Source organism: Mytilus trossulus, chromosome 3 (assembly GCF_036588685.1).
Source record: "Mytilus trossulus isolate FHL-02 chromosome 3, PNRI_Mtr1.1.1.hap1, whole genome shotgun sequence".
Classification (NCBI taxonomy): Eukaryota; Metazoa; Mollusca; class Bivalvia; order Mytilida; family Mytilidae; genus Mytilus; species Mytilus trossulus.
The window spans coordinates 67769152-67790497 of NC_086375.1; the positions used below are offsets into that span (position 1 = coordinate 67769152).

Here is a 21346-nt window from a genome sequence, read left to right on the forward strand (position 1 = left end):
GTCAATTTATAAAATGATAAAATGCTGTTGATTCATTAACATCAACTAGACTTAATTTTTAAAAAAAGACATAAATAATGGCACTATAGACAAATGATGATTATAAACAAATGAAACAGCACTTAATACTTCATTCAAACATTTTATAATTAGTTTTATTGAAACAGTTCTAGATACTTCCTTCAAATATTGAGTATTGAACACATTCACACTATTTTACAAGTTAAAACTATTATCTATTTTTGTTTACAAGAGTAAACATGTCATATTAAATGCTACTGTAATACATTTAATGTGCTTGCTAATATTTATAAATTGCCAGAATAAGAACAGTTAAATCATTTGTTTCAATATTTTCATTTCAAAATAGAACAAATAGGAAAATATCAGTCCTTCAAATAGTCTACATCACATTTATCGGGAATAATAACATACAACCCTCACTTCCATGCATTTTTCTGACTAGTTCATATAAACAACCTGTAGCACAGTGAGCATGAAGACATGTTGCATCTTAAATAAGTAAAATTTTGTATTTTGCATTTAAAACAAACGTCTATCAACAAATATTAACATTTCTTATCACAACATGCTTTTTGGTCACTTAATTCCTGGTGGTTACTGGTCATGACCTCATAATGATATTCAAAGTTCAAAGTGTATACTAGCATCATCATCAAGAAGAGCTTGATACAGCTAATTTCTTCAGATGTTCCATAAATACTTGTAAGCTGACATCATCTGTAAGTACTGCTGCTGCTGCACCATCCTGAAAAATATAATATAAAATATGTTAAATTAAATAAATGTGAAACTAGGATAAGTTAGAAAGTGCTCCATCCTTTATCACTTATGATGTATACTAGGTGGTAAGAGAAAATCTCTATGAAGGGGGTTATTAATGTGATTTTTTTTTTTTTTTATGTTTTCTGTTATTAAGTTTGGTGAGGTGGAGTAGCAGGAAAACTGAGAGATGGCCTCTGTGACATAGTGGTTTAAGACATACAAGAGCCAATTCCTTGACCTGTCTATTTTATTACAGCTATATCATAATTGCTTGTATCTTGATGTGTTGTTTTTTGATGGGAAAAAGCATTTTATATGCAGTATAGTATTTTTAACTTAAACTGACATAATTAATCCATCCTTAAAAAAAGCTAAAAAATATGCCTGCAAACAGTTCATGAATACTATATGTCATTTAAGATCTTTCAATTACAATTCCTGGTACAACCTTAGTTCTGACTAACATAATATGTGCCAACTTAAAAAAAAAATGCAATATTTACAAGCAAAATCATGATACAAACTATGTTTCCAAAAATATATAAAAAAAATTAAAAAATGCTTAGTTCTAATGATACTAATTTTGAAACAAAACTGAAACAATTACGAATAGTTTTAATTGTTGGTATGTTAAAAACTGCATAGTTGACATTTTATCATTCACTTTGTGTAGGAGCGTTAAACTCTGCCTTTTAAATTACCAGTATGTATAATTTTACAACATGCTAAGAAAAAAACAAATGAGAAATTATCAAGGTACATGTATTTTTAGAGTCGATTGAACATAACAATATCTTCAAAACACATAGACAGCCCACAACCCAGCACATTTACAATACATTCATTTACCATCCATATAGTAACATGCAATCAGTCACATTTCTAAACATAACATGAAGATGCTTATTATCCCAGAGCTCCAGATAAGAATTCACAAATTGTGGTTTTTACCCACCATTTTCTTATATAATTGGGTGATAAAGTTTTTTAATTGCATAACAATTTCAATTCACCCGTCAGGTTAATATCAAATCGGGTTTTTCACCACCAAGCTCCTTAATGTATTGGGTTTTTTCATCGACACAATATTGAAATATTTAGGCAATATCAACCCCTTTTTTCCCATCTATATGTTTCTTTCTGTTAGCTGTTTTATTAGGTTTAGGGTTATGGTGAGGGTTATTTGCTAGCTGTTTTATTTGGTTTATTCACTGAGGAGCAGTTGTAGGTTTAAATTGTGTCCCGTTTCAAACCTTTTGCCAGTTTTGTATTTTCTCACAAAAACGGATATATGTATTCACAGGCACTCGTCTTATACCTTAAAGTTTATATAATAAATTCTAAGACCAGTGCCTGTGTGCATGATTTGTATATTCATCAATTCTAACCGTAAAATGAATAAAAAATAGTATATAAACTCTTGCACTTGAATGATTTTGTTTTATTTAATTTACATAAATCTGGCTTTAGTTGACTTTTATTTAGAACTTTTGGTTTCTGATGCTTTATCATTTCGTAATTGATTTGGCCTTTCACTTTTTCCAACTGATTTCGTTTTTGATGAAACTCTGTGTTTATTAGCGATGTTCTCGTTATAGTACGCACACACGCCCGTGCGTTCGATGGACGTTTCCTTAAAACACTGGCTGAGTCTTGTTATCATCATAACTTTCCCTCAGCTTTTCAAAAGAAGCCGAAAACATGCTTCTATTCAATATTTTAACCGGACATTCACTTTCGTTTTATTTCAATGTATGTTGTGATAAATCCAGAGCAATGCGAAAATAATATGACACACGCTAATTGGATAAACGCCGAGAAGATCGAAATGTTTACAAAAACACGTGTACCTATTGAGCAACGGAAAACTCAAACAGGGACCCATTTCAGTTACTTGATGCAGGGATCTATTTTTAGAACGACAGGAAATTTCCAATTATAAATATTATAAAAATAGTTTACGCAACGACTGTAAACAGATAAGGGTAAATAATGCAAATGGTAGCCAATAAAAGGGTTGAGGACTCATAGTTTTGGCATATTATTGGGTTTTCCATTGAATTAATTGGGTTGTTCAACCCTTCAATGGACAATTGCATTGGGTTTTCTATTATTTGTATTGCGTGATCACGCAAATATGCAGCTTATCTGGAGCTCTGTTATCCTAACTATTTTATTGGAGACTTTAGTATTTAATGTTGTTATTTGATTAGGTTTTAAAGAAACAAATATTCATAATTGAATTCAGTACATGCACAGTAAATGATAAATTAATCATTTCCAAAGTTTTTTGCCAGCTAAGAATGTCTTATTTTGAAGTTGAAATGGGCAGTTAATGATTCAGCTAGTCAGTCAATTGATTAAGAAAAGTTTTATTTTGCCAGTTTGCATGGTCAGCTTTTAAATTATTTGTTCCCCTTTGACGGCAAAATGATATGGAAGTTCCTGTAAAATTCAGAACCCATCCTGTTGCAATTTTGACAATATACATGTATAAATAAAAACTTTGTCAAAAAAATACAGAATTTAAAGTTTTCACTTCATTTTGAATATTTCATTTCAAGTTATGTTTTTTGTTGTTGATGAAAATCCTGAAACAGAGCTTTTTCTTCAAAATAAACGTAAAAATTTATGCATTTCATCACAGCTTATTTTATCATAAATATTGTTGGTAACTATCACCCAATAATAGTAAATAATGATTACTACCTCTGAACTACCACCTCCAAATGATATTATCTGTCATAAATAAGGGTGCATGTTAATACAGGGGTAAGCATAATAAAGGGAATAATAATATATAGTAAAAAAACAGTTGTGTGAATCTGTTAATAAAGAAGTTTATGTTAAGAAGAAACACGCTTGTTTTAATGACTTGACCCATGTCATAATCAGCTGACAGTGTGAGATCCTTACAAGAAGATGGGCAAACACCCTCTGCTATCATTAGCTGAATCACGCTTTGGCTCTTTTTTCATTATGGTTGAAAATATTTTCATAGAGTGTCAATTTTATCCTTTAAAAGACTTTAATCAATGTTCATGGACATATGGACATGTCAAGGTATGATGCTAGACACAGTAAAGTGAGAAAAAAAATCTTTTTACTATTTTATCAGATCAGGTATTTATCGCTATTTTGTGCATTTTGCCTTTGATCTTTTTTTGTGATAATTTTCATATCATGCTTCTCGCTTGAGATGGAAAAATTATCGCTAGAAACTAAGGAGGCCATGTGGCGTTGCTAACGAAATTAACACTGAAATTGAAACGGCGTCATGGGGTAAAATAGCGATAAACAGATTATCATTGGTGATCTCAACTCGATTGCTTTTTTCACTTTCGCTGTACCAGCTCAAGCGAGAAAATCAATCTCGTTGAGATAATCAACGATTATCTATAAATATCTCCGGATTTTCAAGTTGAATAGTTTTGTGTTTCTCTCTCTCCTCATCATGACAATTAGAAAAAGTTAAATGGGAGAAAATAAAATAATGAACCATTAGTTTATAACTGGACATATTCATGTCAAAATAAATGTCTTTTATGAACAAGTTACATGTGTTAAAGAAATGAAGAAACTTCAACAAACTGTTGTATCACGAATAAAATTAATGGGTTTTTCTAACATGCAATTATTTGACAACATTGAGTTATTTCCCCCTTGTAAAATTCTTATGACAAATATACACACCCCTCCTGCTGTGGACTAGAATTGAAAATAAAAGATTAGTAAAAAGGGTTCATAGATTGCAATGCAAAATCAGAAATGTGGAAATCCATGCACTGAATCCTACAGCTATTAATGATGGCTATATAACATTATGTTGGCGCAAAGTGCTTTATTATTGTAAGTTCTTATCTTAGTATCATTCAATTATATATCATAACACATAAGGTATTAAAAAGCTTAACAAAACTAATATTAACTCCAAATAAGACAAGGCAAGCAAATAAGACTGCTGGCTATATATGTACATAAAATTATAATTTGCATGTGAAATATATCTGGTGAGTATGAATTCATTATTGCAAGATAATATGGAAATATGAAATAAAACAAAATTATCAGTGAAACTTACCTGTCCCCAGCCAAAAGCAGTATTATGTGTCTGTGAGGGATTTACTCTTGATAATAAAAATCTAGCCTGGAATAAGAAATATAAAGTATATAGCATTTGAAGACATAAAGATATAAAGTTCTGGTTCTTTAATATATATGTGTAGTATCAACTGCCAATTTTTTTCAAATCAAATTGACTTTTTTCTTTTCCTAAGTTAAAGTGCTGACATGTTTTACAGGTTTTCAAAAATAATAAGTCATTAATAATCATTTACGTTTGCATTGAGTGTGTAGGTAAAGGTAATATCTTTGGTTAGCTTGCTTGTTAGCTGAACCGTAAAGTCAATATTAGGTGAGGTACACTACCCTCCTTTTGAAGTATACTAGTCCTACAGACAGATAGATACATACACACTCAATGCAATCAACTGTAAGTCAGTTACCTTAAAATAAGTTTTATGAATGGAATTAACAGTCAGGTTGTAAATATAAGGATAAGTAATTTACCTGTGATCCTTCGTGTTCAGTATCTATATATCTAGGCATTGGAAATCTAGTCTGTAATATTTCTTGTGCATCATCTACTGGAGCATGCAGTAACTGTTTAAAATTTTCATACTCTGGTTGTTCTTGATAACCTTGTTTTCTCCATTCATGTATAGTCTAAAAATAATATTTATAAATACCCATTTATTACAAAATTCTTTAAATTGTAAGTCATTATAATAAAAACAGACTTCAGATAAGCCAAACAATTGAACTTACAACTACACATTTCAAGTGAATCAACTACTATCATTGGGGAGAAGATCAAACATGATCTGCAGTAACGGACTTAAAGCAGAAACTATTTCTTCCCTTGAAATCCCTTGAAATGATTTGTTTAGCATATATGAAACAAGCTAAGAAAACAGGGATATATTGAAAAGTTTAAAAATCCATGAAAATGAAATCAGTCACTTAGAATACTTACAGCACCATGATAGATTACTATCTGGAAAAATGTGTCCATTAATAATATCCTATCTGGTTGTATACTGCTGGTATCTAATAATACAGGCTGAAATCATAATAATATTACATATTATGCTTAAATTCAGTAATTCAGTAATAAATATGATAAATTTAGAATATAAGAATATAACTCAAGTGTAAATGGCTTACCATTTTTAGGTATTTCAAGCAATTATGAAGAATGATGTCTTGCAATACTATTAACAATTCACAATTTATTTAACTTAAAGGTATCTTTAAATAAAATTGTGTCTTTAAACAATAATGAGGAAGAAAATAAAACATAATCATTTCTTGGATATAACTTCAACCATCAATAGCAGAAAGATAAATTTCACATTGAAAACATTAGAACTTACTTTATTATTAATGGGCATAATAATTGTCTCGTTGGAAGGCAATCATACCACATCTTCTCAATTTTTATATTTACTGCAGGGTATGTTACATGTGCTTTGTCCATACAGAACAATGTGTCTCTGTATTGTATGCCATTATACTTATACAGTTGTTTTTTTTGCTATTCTATATATCTGTGTCATTTGGTCTCTTGTGGAGAATTGTCTCATTGGCAATCATACCATCTTCTTATTTTTATAATAACTTAGGCACCGTACACTCAAAATGTGTAAAATACAAAGTTAATATGTGCTTAGACATTCCAAACATGTTGAACTATCAAAACATTAATCAAAGCATGCAAAAGTTATTATAAGAGCAGGAACCTAAACTTTTGTTATTTTCTGCGTTTACAAGGGTCAGTATGTATTAGAGCCTTGTTACATAGTTCAATCTTAAGTCAATTATTAACCTTACCTCTGGTGTACCACTAAATGAGTAGGCATATAATATTGGTTGTATCATTATCAACGACTGTGTTAAATCTTCTATATTCAGCATATGTCTAAAACATAAAACATGTTTCTATATGTAATTTGTCTTTTTAAGTTAAGTCTTATTTCATTACAAGATTATAGTTGTAATACTTCTTGTTGTCCAAAAATAAAAAATATGCATTTTTTGTCAATTTAGACAATGTTCCTTATGCTGGGTTGAACTACAATATTATCATAATATAATATTCTTTTTAAAATTATTTTAAAGTATCAATTTAAACATTGAAATTTATTTCACACAATAATCATGTTTGAAATTTTCACCTAAAAAATAATGCTAATATTTTCAAAACATGTCATAATTAAATAAAAGGGAATACAATATATTTTACATTTACCTGTAATATGACGTTTCATCAGGGCTATTATTGAAAACTTGTAAAAACTGTGATCTTCGTAAATGAAACATAAATTGTGGATATAATGAAAAGTTTTCTGAAAATCTGAATGAGTTTGGATCATCTTTGTGGTATTCTCCAAATTTCTGGCACTGAAAATAAATAAAAGAAAATACATTAAAAATATGTTTTAAAAGTAATTTGAATTTTACAATTTCTACATTATAACTGATTAACAGCTTAAGAAAAATGTTTTTTTTGCTGACAGTTCTTTTAATTTTCCAATAGACTTTTAAGAACATTTCATGTTTTGTTGATTTTACATTCAAAGGCATTAACAGAAAGAGAGAGACTGTTTCGAGAACTTACCAGTCTAATTAACATTCTATCTAACCATCTAAGGACATCAGGACCATCATCAGTCTCTGCTCTGAATACTGCTAACCTTGCCATTAGTACTGCTGATGCCTCTTGGTCAAAACCAGCAGATATATGTTGTATATTGGCACTAGCATCTGCCCAACTATAATAAAGGTTTGATCATTAATTACTGTGGATTCATTTATTTTAGTGGTTACCAATTTTCGTGGTTTGAGGAAAACTTACATATTCGTGGATATTTAATTTCGTGGTTTTGGCAAAGTCTACACTCATACCTTTACAACATTTGTATTTCGTTGAACATTTGAATTCGTGGTTCTCCTGTACCCACGAAAATTGGTATCCAACGAATATTAATGAATCCACAGTAAATGTACATGAATGCATATCATAAAAGCTTTCAACTTAATATAGATTGGATAAAAGTCACAGTTTACCAAAAGACCTTCTTTTTTTTTTTAAATAGCATGTTTACCACTAACATTTTCAATATATTTGAGTGATATAATGTTACTCTAATATTCATTCATTAGAGAATTTCTAAGACATCATTTTAAACTAAAATTTGTTATTCAGCTCGCTGGATTTTCAGGAAATATGAATGTGCAATATAATTTTAATTGACAGATTGATCTTAAAGTTTGTCAAATCTCATTCTCTGGCGAAAAACATCCAATATTGTTCTCACAGTTTTTTTTATTTTAATCATGCTAACAACAGTATGTGACCAAGTTCTATTTATGATAGTGATAATTAATTCTTACATGTACACTTACTTTCTAGCTACTGTTGATACCCGTATTCTTCTCTGACCACTAGAATGTTGATACTGTGTTATAAACTGTATGTAACCTCTTCCTCCTTGTGGTATAGGGGCATTGTGCTGAAACACATAACATTTAGAATATAAGGCTATTGACATTTTCAATAACATTTTTCTGTCTTAAACTCCATAAGAATATCTGCAGTCAACAGTCAACACCAATACTTTTTTAAAAACTTAACCAAGTAAAATTTCAAAACTATTTTCTTTACACTATCTCTTTCAAATTATTTCTGCAATAATAAAAGAGTAGTAAAAATGCCCTATTCATTTATTTAAAATGAAATTAATTAACTTACTTGGTTAACCACTTCAAAAAAGAATGCTAGAGTGAGGTTTGGATAAAGTCCACATAACTTCCATTGAGATGTACCACCAAGTCCCATTTCTGTATCAGACACAGACGCCCCTTTCACACCTAAAGATACACATGGACCAATAGCTCCAGATACTTTAAGCTCCTTCGATGTCTGAAAAACAAAAATAAATGTTATGCTGTGCCATTTAAGTACCTTGTTCAACTCTACTGTTTTAACTTTGCAAGAAAATAAATAAATCATTACTTTAAAAATTAAACTTTATATCCATATAAGCATGATAAATCATTAAAGCTCTTTTTATAATGTAGCAAGACAAATGTTTGTTTTGCTTGCTTGCTTTGTTTGTATCAATGTTTGCTCAAATATTGTAATAAAAATGTGTGAGCAAACATTTATATCAACAAAGCAAGCAAGCCAAACCAAACCTTTGTCTTACTAGCATTATGAAAAGAGCTGTAAATATTTGCTGAAAGAGACATAATATTAAGCCAACATCACTTGGAGTGGTACTTACTTGACTTAAAATATTCCCTAGCATTAAGATTAACACTTGCCTTCATGCATGAAAAACAGGGTTATTTTTAGATTTCAATACAAAATAATCTAAAATATCTAAAACGACAAATTCTTAGTTTTGAACAACCAAGAACATTCAACAGATATTTATTTCTATACATTTACCTTGACTTCTACTGTTGCACCAAATCCCATTTTGAATTCTTGTTTACCATCTTTTGAAAATACCCTCTGGAAAGTCTGTTTGAACATGGATGAATTAAATGAATCACCCATTACCATGTGGCCCCTAAAATATAAAGATTTGGTAATAAAGTGAATTGAACTCTTTAAGCTTTAAGACAGTCAATTACAGCAAGTCTGATTACTCAATAACCATAAATAAAAGCAAATCTACCACATTCCAAAATCAGATTAAGTTCATATTTCTTGCAATAATAATTTTAATTTTTAATTAGTGTATACCTACCCAGTATATCTAGGACAAAACTTCATCTCATGTAGACCTGTCTGATCTAAAGCACAGGAGTAAATATCTACAATATGTCCATTGTTTGCTGATCTGTTAGCCAAGGCCTCATAGTGCTGTTATCAAGGAAAAAAAAAAAAATTGTTAAATTCTTACATCACTTAATTCATATGTTTAAATTATAATTAACGTGAAATCATAAATTAATACACTATATAGATATAAGAAGATGGGGTATGAGTAACAATGAGACAACTCTACATCCAACTAGCTTCTGTAATGCATATCAGTGATCTTTTGGTGAAATGTGGTGTCAAGTTTGTATGAGTATTGCATTGTCCTATTCCCCACATCCCTTTTAACTCATATATTAAAAAATCTTGATATTGGCATGTAAAAACCTCATCTAATTCAAACTTGGTTAGGACTGTTCCAAAACTAAATACATGAGTAGACAGGAGGCAATCATTTTATACCCCAACCACCCATTATATAAAGTTTTTACTTACAGTTCTTACAATTTTTTTTTAAGAAAATGCAGCCATCCACATTAAATAATGACCAGCCCTTAGAAATAATATGATATACATGTGACTATGTTTATACGATATTATATTAAACACAAGATGTGATGTATTGCATGCACTTAAAAAGAAAGATTGATGTTTTAAACATTGAGTATATTTTCTGTGACATAAATCAAATAAACAAACCTTCATTGCTTTCTTCATATATTTAACATTGTCCTTCTCTATATCATGATGTGATCTGATAGGGTGTTTAAGTTCATCATCAACAACCATACCAGGTCCTTGTGTACATGGTCCACCACAAAATAACATTATTCTAGCTCCTGTGTTTGGGAAGGTACACTGAAAAAAGGTATATATCAAGTATGAATTAATTTAAGTAATCGGAGCTTTATCTTATTATCGAGCTAAGTAATGCATATATATAAGACTGAAAACAGACAAGTTCTAAGTCGGGAGCATCTGGCCTTTGTTAGTCTTGTCTATTTTTAATTTTATTTCATTTACATGTTTTGATGTTAAGTATGACGTCCATTTTTACTGAACTAGTACACATTTTTGTTGAAAGATCAGCTGAAGCCCACCTCTTGGTTGCAGTATTTTCTCGACATGTTTAAAGACCAATTGGAGACCTTAACTGTTATTTGCTCTTGGGTTGGTTTGTTTTCTCTAAAAAGTGACGTGTTCAACATTTCCATTCTCAATTTTAATATAACTGTAATCAAGAAACATATTGAATATAGATGTTTGTGACATTAAAAAACCCAAAACAACTGATGGCCATGTGGACTTGGCAAATACTTTTTTCTTATTAATATTTAATAGTAAAAACTGGACATGTGATATAGATACTCTTAAAAAAAAAACAAAAAAAAAAAAACATGTACTTATTATTACCAATACAAAGCTTCTTCTAAAATTTCAGGTTATTCAATAATGTGGTTTTCTAAAATTCTGAAATGTTTGCCATTTTTCATACGTTTAAAAAAGCAAGGACTATAGCTTACATACCTCTAAGAGTCCTACAGCTATTGACAGAGCTACACCAGTAGCCCTAAGTGAACGTTTGCCTTGTGTTACAGGCCATGGATCTCTTTGTAGTTCTCCTAATAAATCTGTTAAGTTCATGTCACATTTATGGACTGGCTGTAAAAATCTGAAATTAAAAATTTAGAATATTGATCATTTTTTTCAGTGATTTCCCCTTCATTCTTTTCCCATTTATTTCATATAGGAAATTATTTTCATTGAAAATGAGAGTGTTTAACATTTTTAAACTTACTAAGTACACACAGCAGTTTGAAGTAACTCACATATAACTTTCAAACAGATGAATTTCACCCATGAAATTACATCATTTAAAATTACAATATCAATAATTTCTTTATACATATAAAATGTTGAGTTTTTTTTTACCAAATTTATTTCAAACACCCTCAACCACTACTATTGCACCCCTTTCAAACTTCAAGTTAATGTAGTTGACTATCACATTTAATTCCTAGACTCTCATTTACTCTGTGTTTATTGTTCCAACCTACCTATTTGAAGGAAGCTGATGTTGCTGTGGTCCCTGTGGTCCACCTCCTCCCCCTCTCTGTTGTTGAGCAGGGGCTGCTCCTTTGCCAATGCCAAGCATATCCTTCAAGCAAAAAAGTTCATCATAAGTTAAGGTAGATAAATTTTAACTAATTTGTGTATCTTTAATTTCTATATTCAAATCAATAAGATGGTTAATTAAGTTTAAGAAAAATGTCATTTTTGTCTGAGTCTGCCCAAGTTGGTGTGACAGGTAACTGTAAAATGTCAAAATACACAATAAGGCAAATCATTATTATTCATTAAATAACTTATATTGAAATAAACTGAAAACCACAACAAAAAGTTTGTACATTATACATCACTGTATAGCCATGGTCATACCAATCATAATTGACAGACTTCAATGTTTAAGTGTTGTGTGAATTTTATATCTTGTGAAATATTTTTCAACCAATTATTACATGGTATATACATGATATTTGTAAGTAATATTACCTGTATTTGTTTGGCATTTAAATCTTTGGTTCCTCTGAAGACATAACTTTTTGAGCATCCTTCACATCCTAGTTCATGAACTTGTACCATTTTACCATAGGTTATCAATCCTATCAAGGCATTCTGTGGTAATAAACTCAGGGACATTTGTAATGATTCCTGTGAATACAAAAAGTCATATGAAAGGAGGTGTCCTATCTGATTACAGACAACTTTACAAGTAATTTTATAAACATAGCATACTGAAAGCATTAAATAAAGACATAACAATTGTGTAATTGTACACTGAACATTATTTATTACAGATTTGTCTTCCCATTTTACCAGAAAAGTGAAGTAGCTCTTAAAAGTAAGAGGAACCAGTGTTCTCCCCAGGATTATTGGATAGCGCTGTGGTAAGCGCGTAATTTTCGACAATTCTCAGTAACTTTATTGCGGCACACAGTTTGATTGGAATTGATTTGTTATGTGTTTTTATTATATTATGCTGTTGATGTTTTCTCTTGTTATGATGTCTTCATCATTCTCATGGAAGTTACAGTGTGCCCCTTAATGATGCTTTGATTGTTAATGTTATTGTCTGGATATAGAAGAAGAGTCTTTTTTTCTCCAGTGCAAATTCATATATTAAATCCTCATACTATCTATGTATAAAACTGAAGGAGAAGTATTTTTCCATGATGGGTCTACCCCAGACATGCCTGTGCCAAGATTTGTTAGCACTATCAGGTAATGTTGCAGAACATGTAAGGACCAACAATAAAGTCATTGTCAGATTCTGTTTTAGTGTTTGGTTTTGTAACCAACTGTAGCAGTGTACTGTTTACCTTACGACATTTGACAGGAATTGACATTTTTTAGCATAAAGATTTCTCATTTTTATGACCTTAACGTTTTACAATATTTAAATGGCCACATCCAAGCTGGACATCCGAGAAAGTAAAATTTCTTAAGTCGTATCAGCTTGTTTTTTTTTTTCTAATCGCATCCTCTCAAATTGTTATCAAATGGTAGAATTTCTGACAAAACAGTTAAAAGTTCGAATAGGGGATAATTAATACTAAATAGACTTGCTCATTTTCGGGGTTTCATATAGATAGTAAACCCGGCAAATAATTTGTAACAGACCCCTGTTTTTGATCGTTTTTAAAATCCTTGTTTGTTCAAAGTTCGTAAAACAAGTTTCTGAGTGACGTCGGGATATGTGGTCAATTCATTTCATTCATATATATATGCCTCTATATATTCTTTAAATTAAAACCAGATGCTCCGCAGGGCGTAGCTTTATACGACCGCAGAGGTTGAACCCTGAACGGTTGGGGCAAGTATGGACACAACATTCAAGCTGGATTCCACTCTAAATTTGGATTGTGATTAAATAGTTGACACAGCATAGGTTTCTGACACAGAATGAATGTATTCAAATGAACTTAAAATTTTTGTTTTCTCTTAGAGCAATTCACTATGCTGTTGAATATTAATCCTCTCAAAAAAATGTTTGAAGAAATTTTCTTTTTATTTATGAAATTTCAAATGAGAAAAATTGAACCCAATTTTTTATTCACATCCCCCTTTCCCTTATTCCAAAACTAATTTCAATAAAAATATTCTAATGGAGTTTGCAACAATTACTACTCATTTAAATACATCATAAAATATTAAGATGTAAAAAAAACTGCTTGTTATCACTGAATGGTAAAGATTATTTAAATTTACCAGTTGGTAGTAAAAAGTGAATATACATTGTATATTGTATATAACAAAGATTTAAGTTGATTCTGGACAAAGAAAGATAACTCCAATTAAAAAAAATTCTTGCAGATATTTCTTGCTAACTATACTGGACAAAGAAAGATAACTCTTAATTAAAAAAAAATTTGCTATTTCACAATATTGTGAAATTAGATATTTCTTGCCATTGCACAATACTGTGCAATTGAAAAGACTTGCTATTGCACAATACTTAATATAATAATTTTAGATCCTGATTTGGACCAACTTGAAAACTGGGCCCATAATCAAAAATCTAAGTACATGTTTAGATTCAGCATATCAAAGAGGCCCAAGAATTTAATTTTTGTTAAAATCAAACTTAGTTTAATTTTGGACCCTTTGCACTTTAATTTAGACCAATTTTAAAACTGGGCCAAAAATTAAGAATCTACATACACAGTTAGATTTGGCATATCAAAGAACCCCAATTATTCAATTTTTCATGAAATCAAACAATGTTTAATTTTGGACCTCGATTTGGGCCAACTTGAAAACTGGGCCAATAATCAAAAATCTAAGTACATTTTTAGATTCAGCATATCAAAGAACCCCAAGGTTTCAATTTTTGTTAAAATCAAACAAAGTTTAATTTTGGACCCTTTGGACCTTAATGGAGACCAATTTGAAAACGGGACCAAAAATTAAGAATCTGCATACACAGTTATATTCGGCATATTAAAGAACCCCAATTATTCAATTTTGATGAAATCAAACAAAGTTTAATTTTGGACCCTTTGGGCCCCTTTTTCCTTAACTGTTGGGACCAAAACTCCCAAAATCAATACCAACCTTCCTTTTATAGTCATAAACCTTATGTTTAAATTTCATAGATTTCTATTTACTTATACTAACGCTATGGTGTGAAAACCAAGAAAAATGCTTATTTGGGTCCCTTTTTGGCCCCTAATTCCTAAACTGTTGGGACCGAAACTCCCAAAATTAATACCAACCTTCCTTTTGTGGTCATAAACATTGTGTTTAAATTTCATTGATTTCTATTCACTTTAACTAAAGTTATAGTGCGAAAACCAAGAATAATGCTTATTTGGGCCCTTTTTTGGCCCCTAATTCCTAAACTGTTGAAACCAAAACTCCCAAAATCAATCCCAACCTTTCTTTTGTGGTCATAAACCTTGTGTCAAAATTTCATAGATTTCTATTAACTTAAACTAAAGTTATAGTGCGAAAACCAAGAAAATGCTTATTTGGGCCCTTTTTGGCCCCTAATTCCTAAAATGTTGGGACCAAAACTCCCAAAATCAATACCAGCCTTCCTTTTATGGTCATAAACCTTGTGTTAAAATTTCATAGATTTCTATTCACTTTTACTAAAGTTAGAGTGCGAAAACTAAAAGTATTCGGACGACGACGACGACGCCAACGTGATAGCAATATACGACGAAAATTTTTTCAAAATTTGCGGTCGTATAAAAATAGATCTCAATGTTGAAATCTTTGTTTATTTTGATCTTTCAGATGCCATTTTGCAAAATTTATTAGACTGGTCCCGCGGAGTTCCTTTAATACAACAGGAATAATTTGTTCAAAAATCGTAAACTAGTCGATCACGTGATCCAAAGTAAAATATTAGCGGGAAATTTGAAAAAATTGAAAAATACGAAAAAAAATATAGCGACGCGTTTGTGTGGCATACCGCTGCGGTCAGTGCAATAGGACAGCGGGGAATTGCAATAGCGCTGAAAAGTGCTGTGCTAAAACGGCCTGGGCAGAATACTGGGAACTGTTGTTGGGTAAATACTGTTTGTTTATGATTATACATATAAAGCATATCTTGATAAATCTTATATGTTGACCGTTAAAAAGGTTTACCTTAACAGCTTGTAAATCTTCCTCTTCCATACATGTGTCCAATACAATTAGAAACACAGGAGGATGACATTGGGCTCTCTGTAATGAAATAAATCAATATGTTACTAATTATAGTTCAATAAAATGTCAAACAATTCTACATTTACTTTCATTTCATACCAAAACTTTTTTTTTATGAACTTTACAGAACAATTTTTGAAATTGATTTTATTAAACATTTTGAATGAGTTCTGGTATATCTTACAATTTTACTATATATTCAATTAAGAAACTTTCCATTTGAAGTAATCTGAACCTGAACAAGGGTCATTTCATCTAGGTGTACCACCATTTTCAAAAATGTTTAACATGATAACCTAGTTTTAACTTTTAAAGTTTTTTTACCAATCTTTTCACTGGAAAAAAGGAGAATGTCAAATGTTCTAACAATTTATTTTATTATCTAGAATTTTTTACTTTAAAAAAATGTCTATGTTAAAATTCTTTAAAGTATTTATTACTTAGGAATGGCTGATTTGTCAGTTTAACAGTAATAGTAAAGCTGTTCATTGTGGTACATGTGATACACAAAATGATAAACTTACAGTAATTGTGTATTCTAATGTAGAAAACTGAGGAATGATTTCAGCCGGTTGATGTTGTTCTGAGATGGCTGCATATTGTGGAGGAAACTGAAATAAAATACATTTGAAAAACATGTTTAAAATACTATTTTATGAATATTTGTTAATGTTAACAGCTATTGAATATCTATGTGTCTATTCTTTTCAGAAATTGATTGTTTTTGGTTTTTTTGAAAATGCACTCAAAGATATAAACTTTATGATACTTCTTGAAACAGGTTTTAATGGGTTTTTATAGATCACAAAGTTAGTCAGACACTTTTAAACATGTCTGGTTAAATTAAAGCTGTGCATGTACATGTAGTGATATGGTTTTATGAATGGATACCCCATTATGGCATATTCTTTTTTCTATTATACAAATAGAAAGTGTACTAAAAAACATATAATTATAGATTATCGTTGATCATCTCGAGATTGATTTTCTCGTTTGAGCTGGTACAGCGAAAGAGAGAAAAGCAATCGAGTTGAGATGACCAATGATAATCTGTTTATCGCTATTTTACCTATGACGACGTTGTCAATTTCGTGTCAATTTAATGTCAATTTCGTTAGTAACGCCACGTGCATGCTTAGTTTCTAGCGATAATTTTCCATCTCAAGCGAGTAGAATGATATGAAAATTATCACAAAAAAAGATCAAAGAAAAAATGCACAAAATAGCGATAATTCATTCTATTACCAGTGTAAACTGAGATACTGTATGCTGAGCCTGATACAGTAAAACAAAATGCTTGTTATTGAGTTAACTTCTGTAAAATGGGATTTTTATAAGAAAATACACAAATACTATTATCAATCACTGTAATTTTGTTTCACAATGTAGAGGTCAACTTACAGGGTTCCTTTGGAAACAGAAGTTACATGCCCAAATCTTTGCTCTGTAATCCACTTGGCTGAAATGAAATAATTGATCATGTTATTAACATTTACATGAAAAAATATTGCTAAGATGTTAGCAACTGTATCATAAAAATATATAATAGATTAAAGTGAAAACACTAATGTTTATACTGTATATATATAATATATTGTATTGCAAAGGATGGAAATTTGAAAGAATGTTTCACTTTTTTATGTATAAGTTTTTGGTTTTGTAAATAGAAGATTAAAGATTTCACTTTTCTACTGCATGTATGGCAACTAAAATCCTATCCATACATTCATGAAAATAGTGACATGCCATTAGAAACATCAGGACTGTACATTATTTTAAAATTTAAATCCACTGTGTCAGTACTTAATGTACATGTACATAAGCCGTGATAAGTCTTTGTGTGAAAATAAATGACTTTTGTGTTTATCAAAAGCTGAATATCTAACATATTTACCAGAATGGATTAAGTATAGCTCTACATGCTGGTCTTGTACACAATACTGGATCATACTGTATTGGTGGCAAGTCTGCTCTCTCTTTAATAGGGGTCAATAAACATCCTAAGGGTATAACCATACGAGTAGCCTCTATCCGACTAGATGGCCAAACATTCCAACTAAATCTTGTTCCATCACGATCTTCATTTTGTTGAATGAATTCTTGATATGTTGCCATGCTGGCTCTATCAATATTAAGAAACAAGTTAAAAATGTTGAAAAACAAAACATTACAAAATAAATTCACATTCACAACTAAAAACTATGAATTTAGTGTTACCAAAATCCTAATTTAGCATTTACCACAAAGAAAGTAACAATAATACTATATTAATTCGATTCCACCTTTAATTCTTTAAAATAGAATGGTTGAACTTTTATGATGTAATTCTATATGAAGGTCAGTCATGATCAAATCCTGTATTCTGTCAAATTCAATTATTTCAGAGTCAACATATAAAATTTAATATACATCATGTACATGTAGTATTGTACATTTGATCTTTATACTTTAGGTGTTAAATACATGAAAAATACAGCAAAAGAAGTTAAATTTCTCAAAGAAAATTAACCAACTTAACTATAAAATAGCAAGCTTTACAAATGTATAGCTGTCATCACTTTTCCAGAATTTAATTCCAAACTCAGTATTTTCAAATAGCACCATTGGATTTGAAATGGCAGTGTTTCAGACTTTCTTAAAAAATTACATCATAAAATTGAGAAAGAAAATGAGGAATGTGTACAATGTCAAAGCTACAACAAACCGACCAAAGAGTAGACAACAGCGCATTTGTAACACTGTCACTCCTTTATAAAATCTAGTCAGCTTCATCACGATACCCTGCAGCTATAATCAAGTTCCTGGAGAGATCACTGAATCTTAAGCAATGTTTGCCAACAATTTAAAAGTTATGGTTGTTCAAACATGGTGTATGTATGTCCCATAATATAATGTGCAATCTGACTAAAAATGTATACTGATCCTCTGTAAATGCTTCCCGTATAAGGGGAACCTACATTTTTTGTACATGTAGTATCGTCCCCTATTACAGTAGAAAAATTAATTAAAACAATTTTTGTCACTTTTTTAAATTCCTGCATTTGGGCAGAAATCTATAGTTTCTTCTTTCGGTCTCCTTTGTCATGAGACTTTGAGTGAAATATATATTTATCAGTCCAGTAAGGTATAGGAAGGAACACAATAACAATTTTATTTTTAATTATTCTTTGATATGAAAAAATATTACTTGATGATAGCGTTTCTTTGTTTACATTGAATAAGTCGTCATAACTAAAATAGCATCACAACTAAAATCCCTAACAACAGAACCAATACCGGAAACGTTACGGTATTTCCATTTCTTTTTTAGTTAAAATATGTTTGAATTAAAAAGAAATAATTTATACAGACTTCGTCCCCTTACACAAGTAAATGTAATGCCTAATATAATGTAATATTACATGTTATAAGAATATGATGAAGCTCCATTCTGCATTCTGGTATGATATCCTAATCCAGCTTAGTTTCCAAATATTTGAAAGAGTTGTGTGTTAATCATCATGATCATTACAAAACTTCTTCAAATCAATACAGTCAAAACCACAGCGGTGTCAGATAATTTTTCAATAAAGTTCGGACACAGCATACATATTTCAATCAGATTGTACATTACTGTAAATGTTTATGATCTCATGGTGACTGATAAAAAAAATGACATAAAAATATGGAAAAAGTGTAGTGAAAATATCCCCCATTTACTTACTTGGTTGAAAATTTTACTTTCATTCTCTGTGTAAATAGATATTTCGAACAACAATTAGTGTACTGTAAACGAACTATACTTGTTAAAATATGTAAGAACAAATAATATAAAATATCTGGTACACTGTCGATCAGTTTCAGAAGCCGGTGCTCACTGTCACACAATTATTTACAGTTCAAAACTTGAGTGGTGTCTTTCACTTTACAAATACATTATGAATATCAAACAAATCAATTTTGTTTGTATTTTGGAATACTTACTTCCACAGACAACGAAATGACGTTGAATATTTCCAGTTGTCAAATCCACACACGAGAAATCTCCTGTGATGCCACGTAAATATCCCAGAATGCAACTTATGACGCAATATATGGGATATCCCTTCCGGTTTTTGGCACTTTCATTTTTGCATCGTCTCAGTTTACTACAATTTAGACTATAATAATGATAGCTATTCATGCAGGTAGAAAGACAACAAGCTACATAAATACCTTGACACTTTCTTGTACTAAAAAACAATGCAAAAAGAAAGGCACATTTATTTGTGGGGTGAAAAATCTAAATAAAGTGTATAAAAGTTAAAGCCGAAGACGTGGAAACTCTGTTTTCTTTCCGGAAAATTGTAAAAAAAATTAATAACAACAAATTTAAAAAAAAACATAGAAATTGGGCGCATTTATTGCAAATTAAAGACAAATCACTAAAAAAAACCTTGTATTACATGAAAAGAATCCATAACCTACAATGTACATTTATGAGTTAATGTTTTCCCCGTAATACCGATAATATGAGGCAGGCATTACCTGTGAATGGGGACGAAGTCTGTATGATTTTTTTTAAAGCATGTTAAAAAGAGAAATGAAAATACCATAAAGTTTCTGATTTTGGTTTAGTTGTTAGGGATTTTAGTTGTTTAAGTTATGACGTCATATTCAATGTAAACAAAGAAACGCTTTATACATTTTATTCAAAGTCTCATCCAAACAAGAACAGAAAAGGAAGTAGATTTCTGCTCGAATGGGGGGAAACCGGAACAGGAAGGAGATCTGGAAAAAAAGTTAACGATTTTGAGTTCATTAGTAGAATGAAAAATTCAGGAAATTTTCCTGATTTTTTTTTTTTACCATAATTGGGGACACATTGTCCCCTTATTAATCTAAATACTAAAAATAGTAGATTGATTTTATTTTTTGGACTTTGTCCCCATATTAAGTATTATTGAGACACAGATGTACTGTCTTTGACTCACTGACCATAACTTTTCAATCGTTGGAAAACTCTTTAAAAAAAAATCACTCATACAGACATCGTCCACTTTCACAGGTTTAAATGCTAGTCCTATAATATAAGACCTCAAACATTGTCAGAGTATCATGTTATTTACATTCATTTTATTTTACCATACAAAGTAATTTTTTTATTGTTTTAAAATAAAGTGACATTGAAAAACATAGACAGAATTCCTCTAGTGATTTGTAAATTATTCGAATTCTGACAAAATGAATAATGAATATTTTGATGAAAACAAGGATGTATATGGTAGTTATACGTCCTTGATGAAAAACAAAGACCAAGGTCTGATTCATACAAGACTGGTAAACTGATATGTGGAAGATGTTAAACAACTATCAAACTTCACATTAATGACATTGCAACTACAAAAATAAGGCTAACTAACTGTGAAGGGAGCAAACATATCTATACCCTAAATCTTAAGTTAGTAATAAACTAGTCCTGTGGACCTATTAATCTAAAGAAATTAAGATTAGAACATATGTCAAACTTTAGCAGGACTTTCATAGATGACC

General features: G+C 30.4%; 2 protein-coding genes across 7 annotated transcripts in view; one reads left to right on the forward strand and one right to left on the reverse strand.

Annotated features, from left to right (window-relative positions):
* LOC134712204 (protein transport protein Sec23A-like) lies at window positions 1-19958 on the reverse strand. Of its 5 annotated transcripts, XM_063573522.1 has the most exons (22): window positions 19799-19958; window positions 17730-17957; window positions 17237-17294; window positions 16360-16446; window positions 15776-15853; window positions 12173-12331; window positions 11677-11777; window positions 11147-11291; window positions 10319-10477; window positions 9606-9721; window positions 9302-9425; window positions 8600-8770; window positions 8254-8360; window positions 7466-7619; window positions 7097-7248; window positions 6679-6766; window positions 5822-5908; window positions 5356-5511; window positions 4868-4933; window positions 4480-4494; window positions 3496-3525; window positions 2-769 (listed from the first exon to the last, which is right to left on the reverse strand). In XM_063573522.1, the coding sequence occupies exons 2-22, from the start codon at window positions 17948-17950 to the stop codon at window positions 677-679; spliced, it is 2367 nt and encodes a 788-aa protein (XP_063429592.1). In that variant the 5' UTR covers window positions 17951-17957; window positions 19799-19958; the 3' UTR covers window positions 2-676. The 5 variants fall into 5 exon arrangements, with proteins under 5 accessions (XP_063429596.1, XP_063429592.1, XP_063429593.1 ...); XM_063573526.1 differs by lacking the exon at window positions 19799-19958 and having other exon boundaries at window positions 1-769; XM_063573523.1 differs by lacking the exon at window positions 4480-4494.
* LOC134712205 (threonine aspartase 1-like) overlaps window positions 19909-21346 on the forward strand; it is a 19687-nt gene continuing 18249 nt past the window's right edge. Inside the window, exons 1-2 of one of the 2 annotated variants that reach the window (XM_063573529.1) lie at window positions 19927-20001; window positions 21068-21254. Coding sequence is in view for 1 of the 2 variants with exons in the window: in XM_063573527.1 (XP_063429597.1) it covers window positions 19983-20001 (19 nt within the window). In the remaining variant the exon portion in view is untranslated. Of the gene's footprint in view, window positions 20002-21067; window positions 21255-21346 lie in introns of both variants that reach the window. The other variant, XM_063573527.1, reaches the window with a different exon arrangement.

Excerpts from the sequence above, each read along its gene's own strand:
- LOC134712204 (XM_063573526.1), bottom strand. The coding sequence starts at position 17,950 with ATGGCAACATATCAAGAATTCATTCAACAAAATGAAGATCGTGATGGA. Across the intron at positions 7,620-8,253 it reads GTATCAACAGTAGCTAGAAA|TTGGGCAGATGCTAGTGCCA; the intron begins GTAAGTGTACAT and ends CCTTTATTATAG. Across the intron at positions 6,767-7,096 it reads GATGAAACGTCATATTACAG|ACATATGCTGAATATAGAAG; the intron begins GTAAATGTAAAA and ends TTTATGTTTTAG.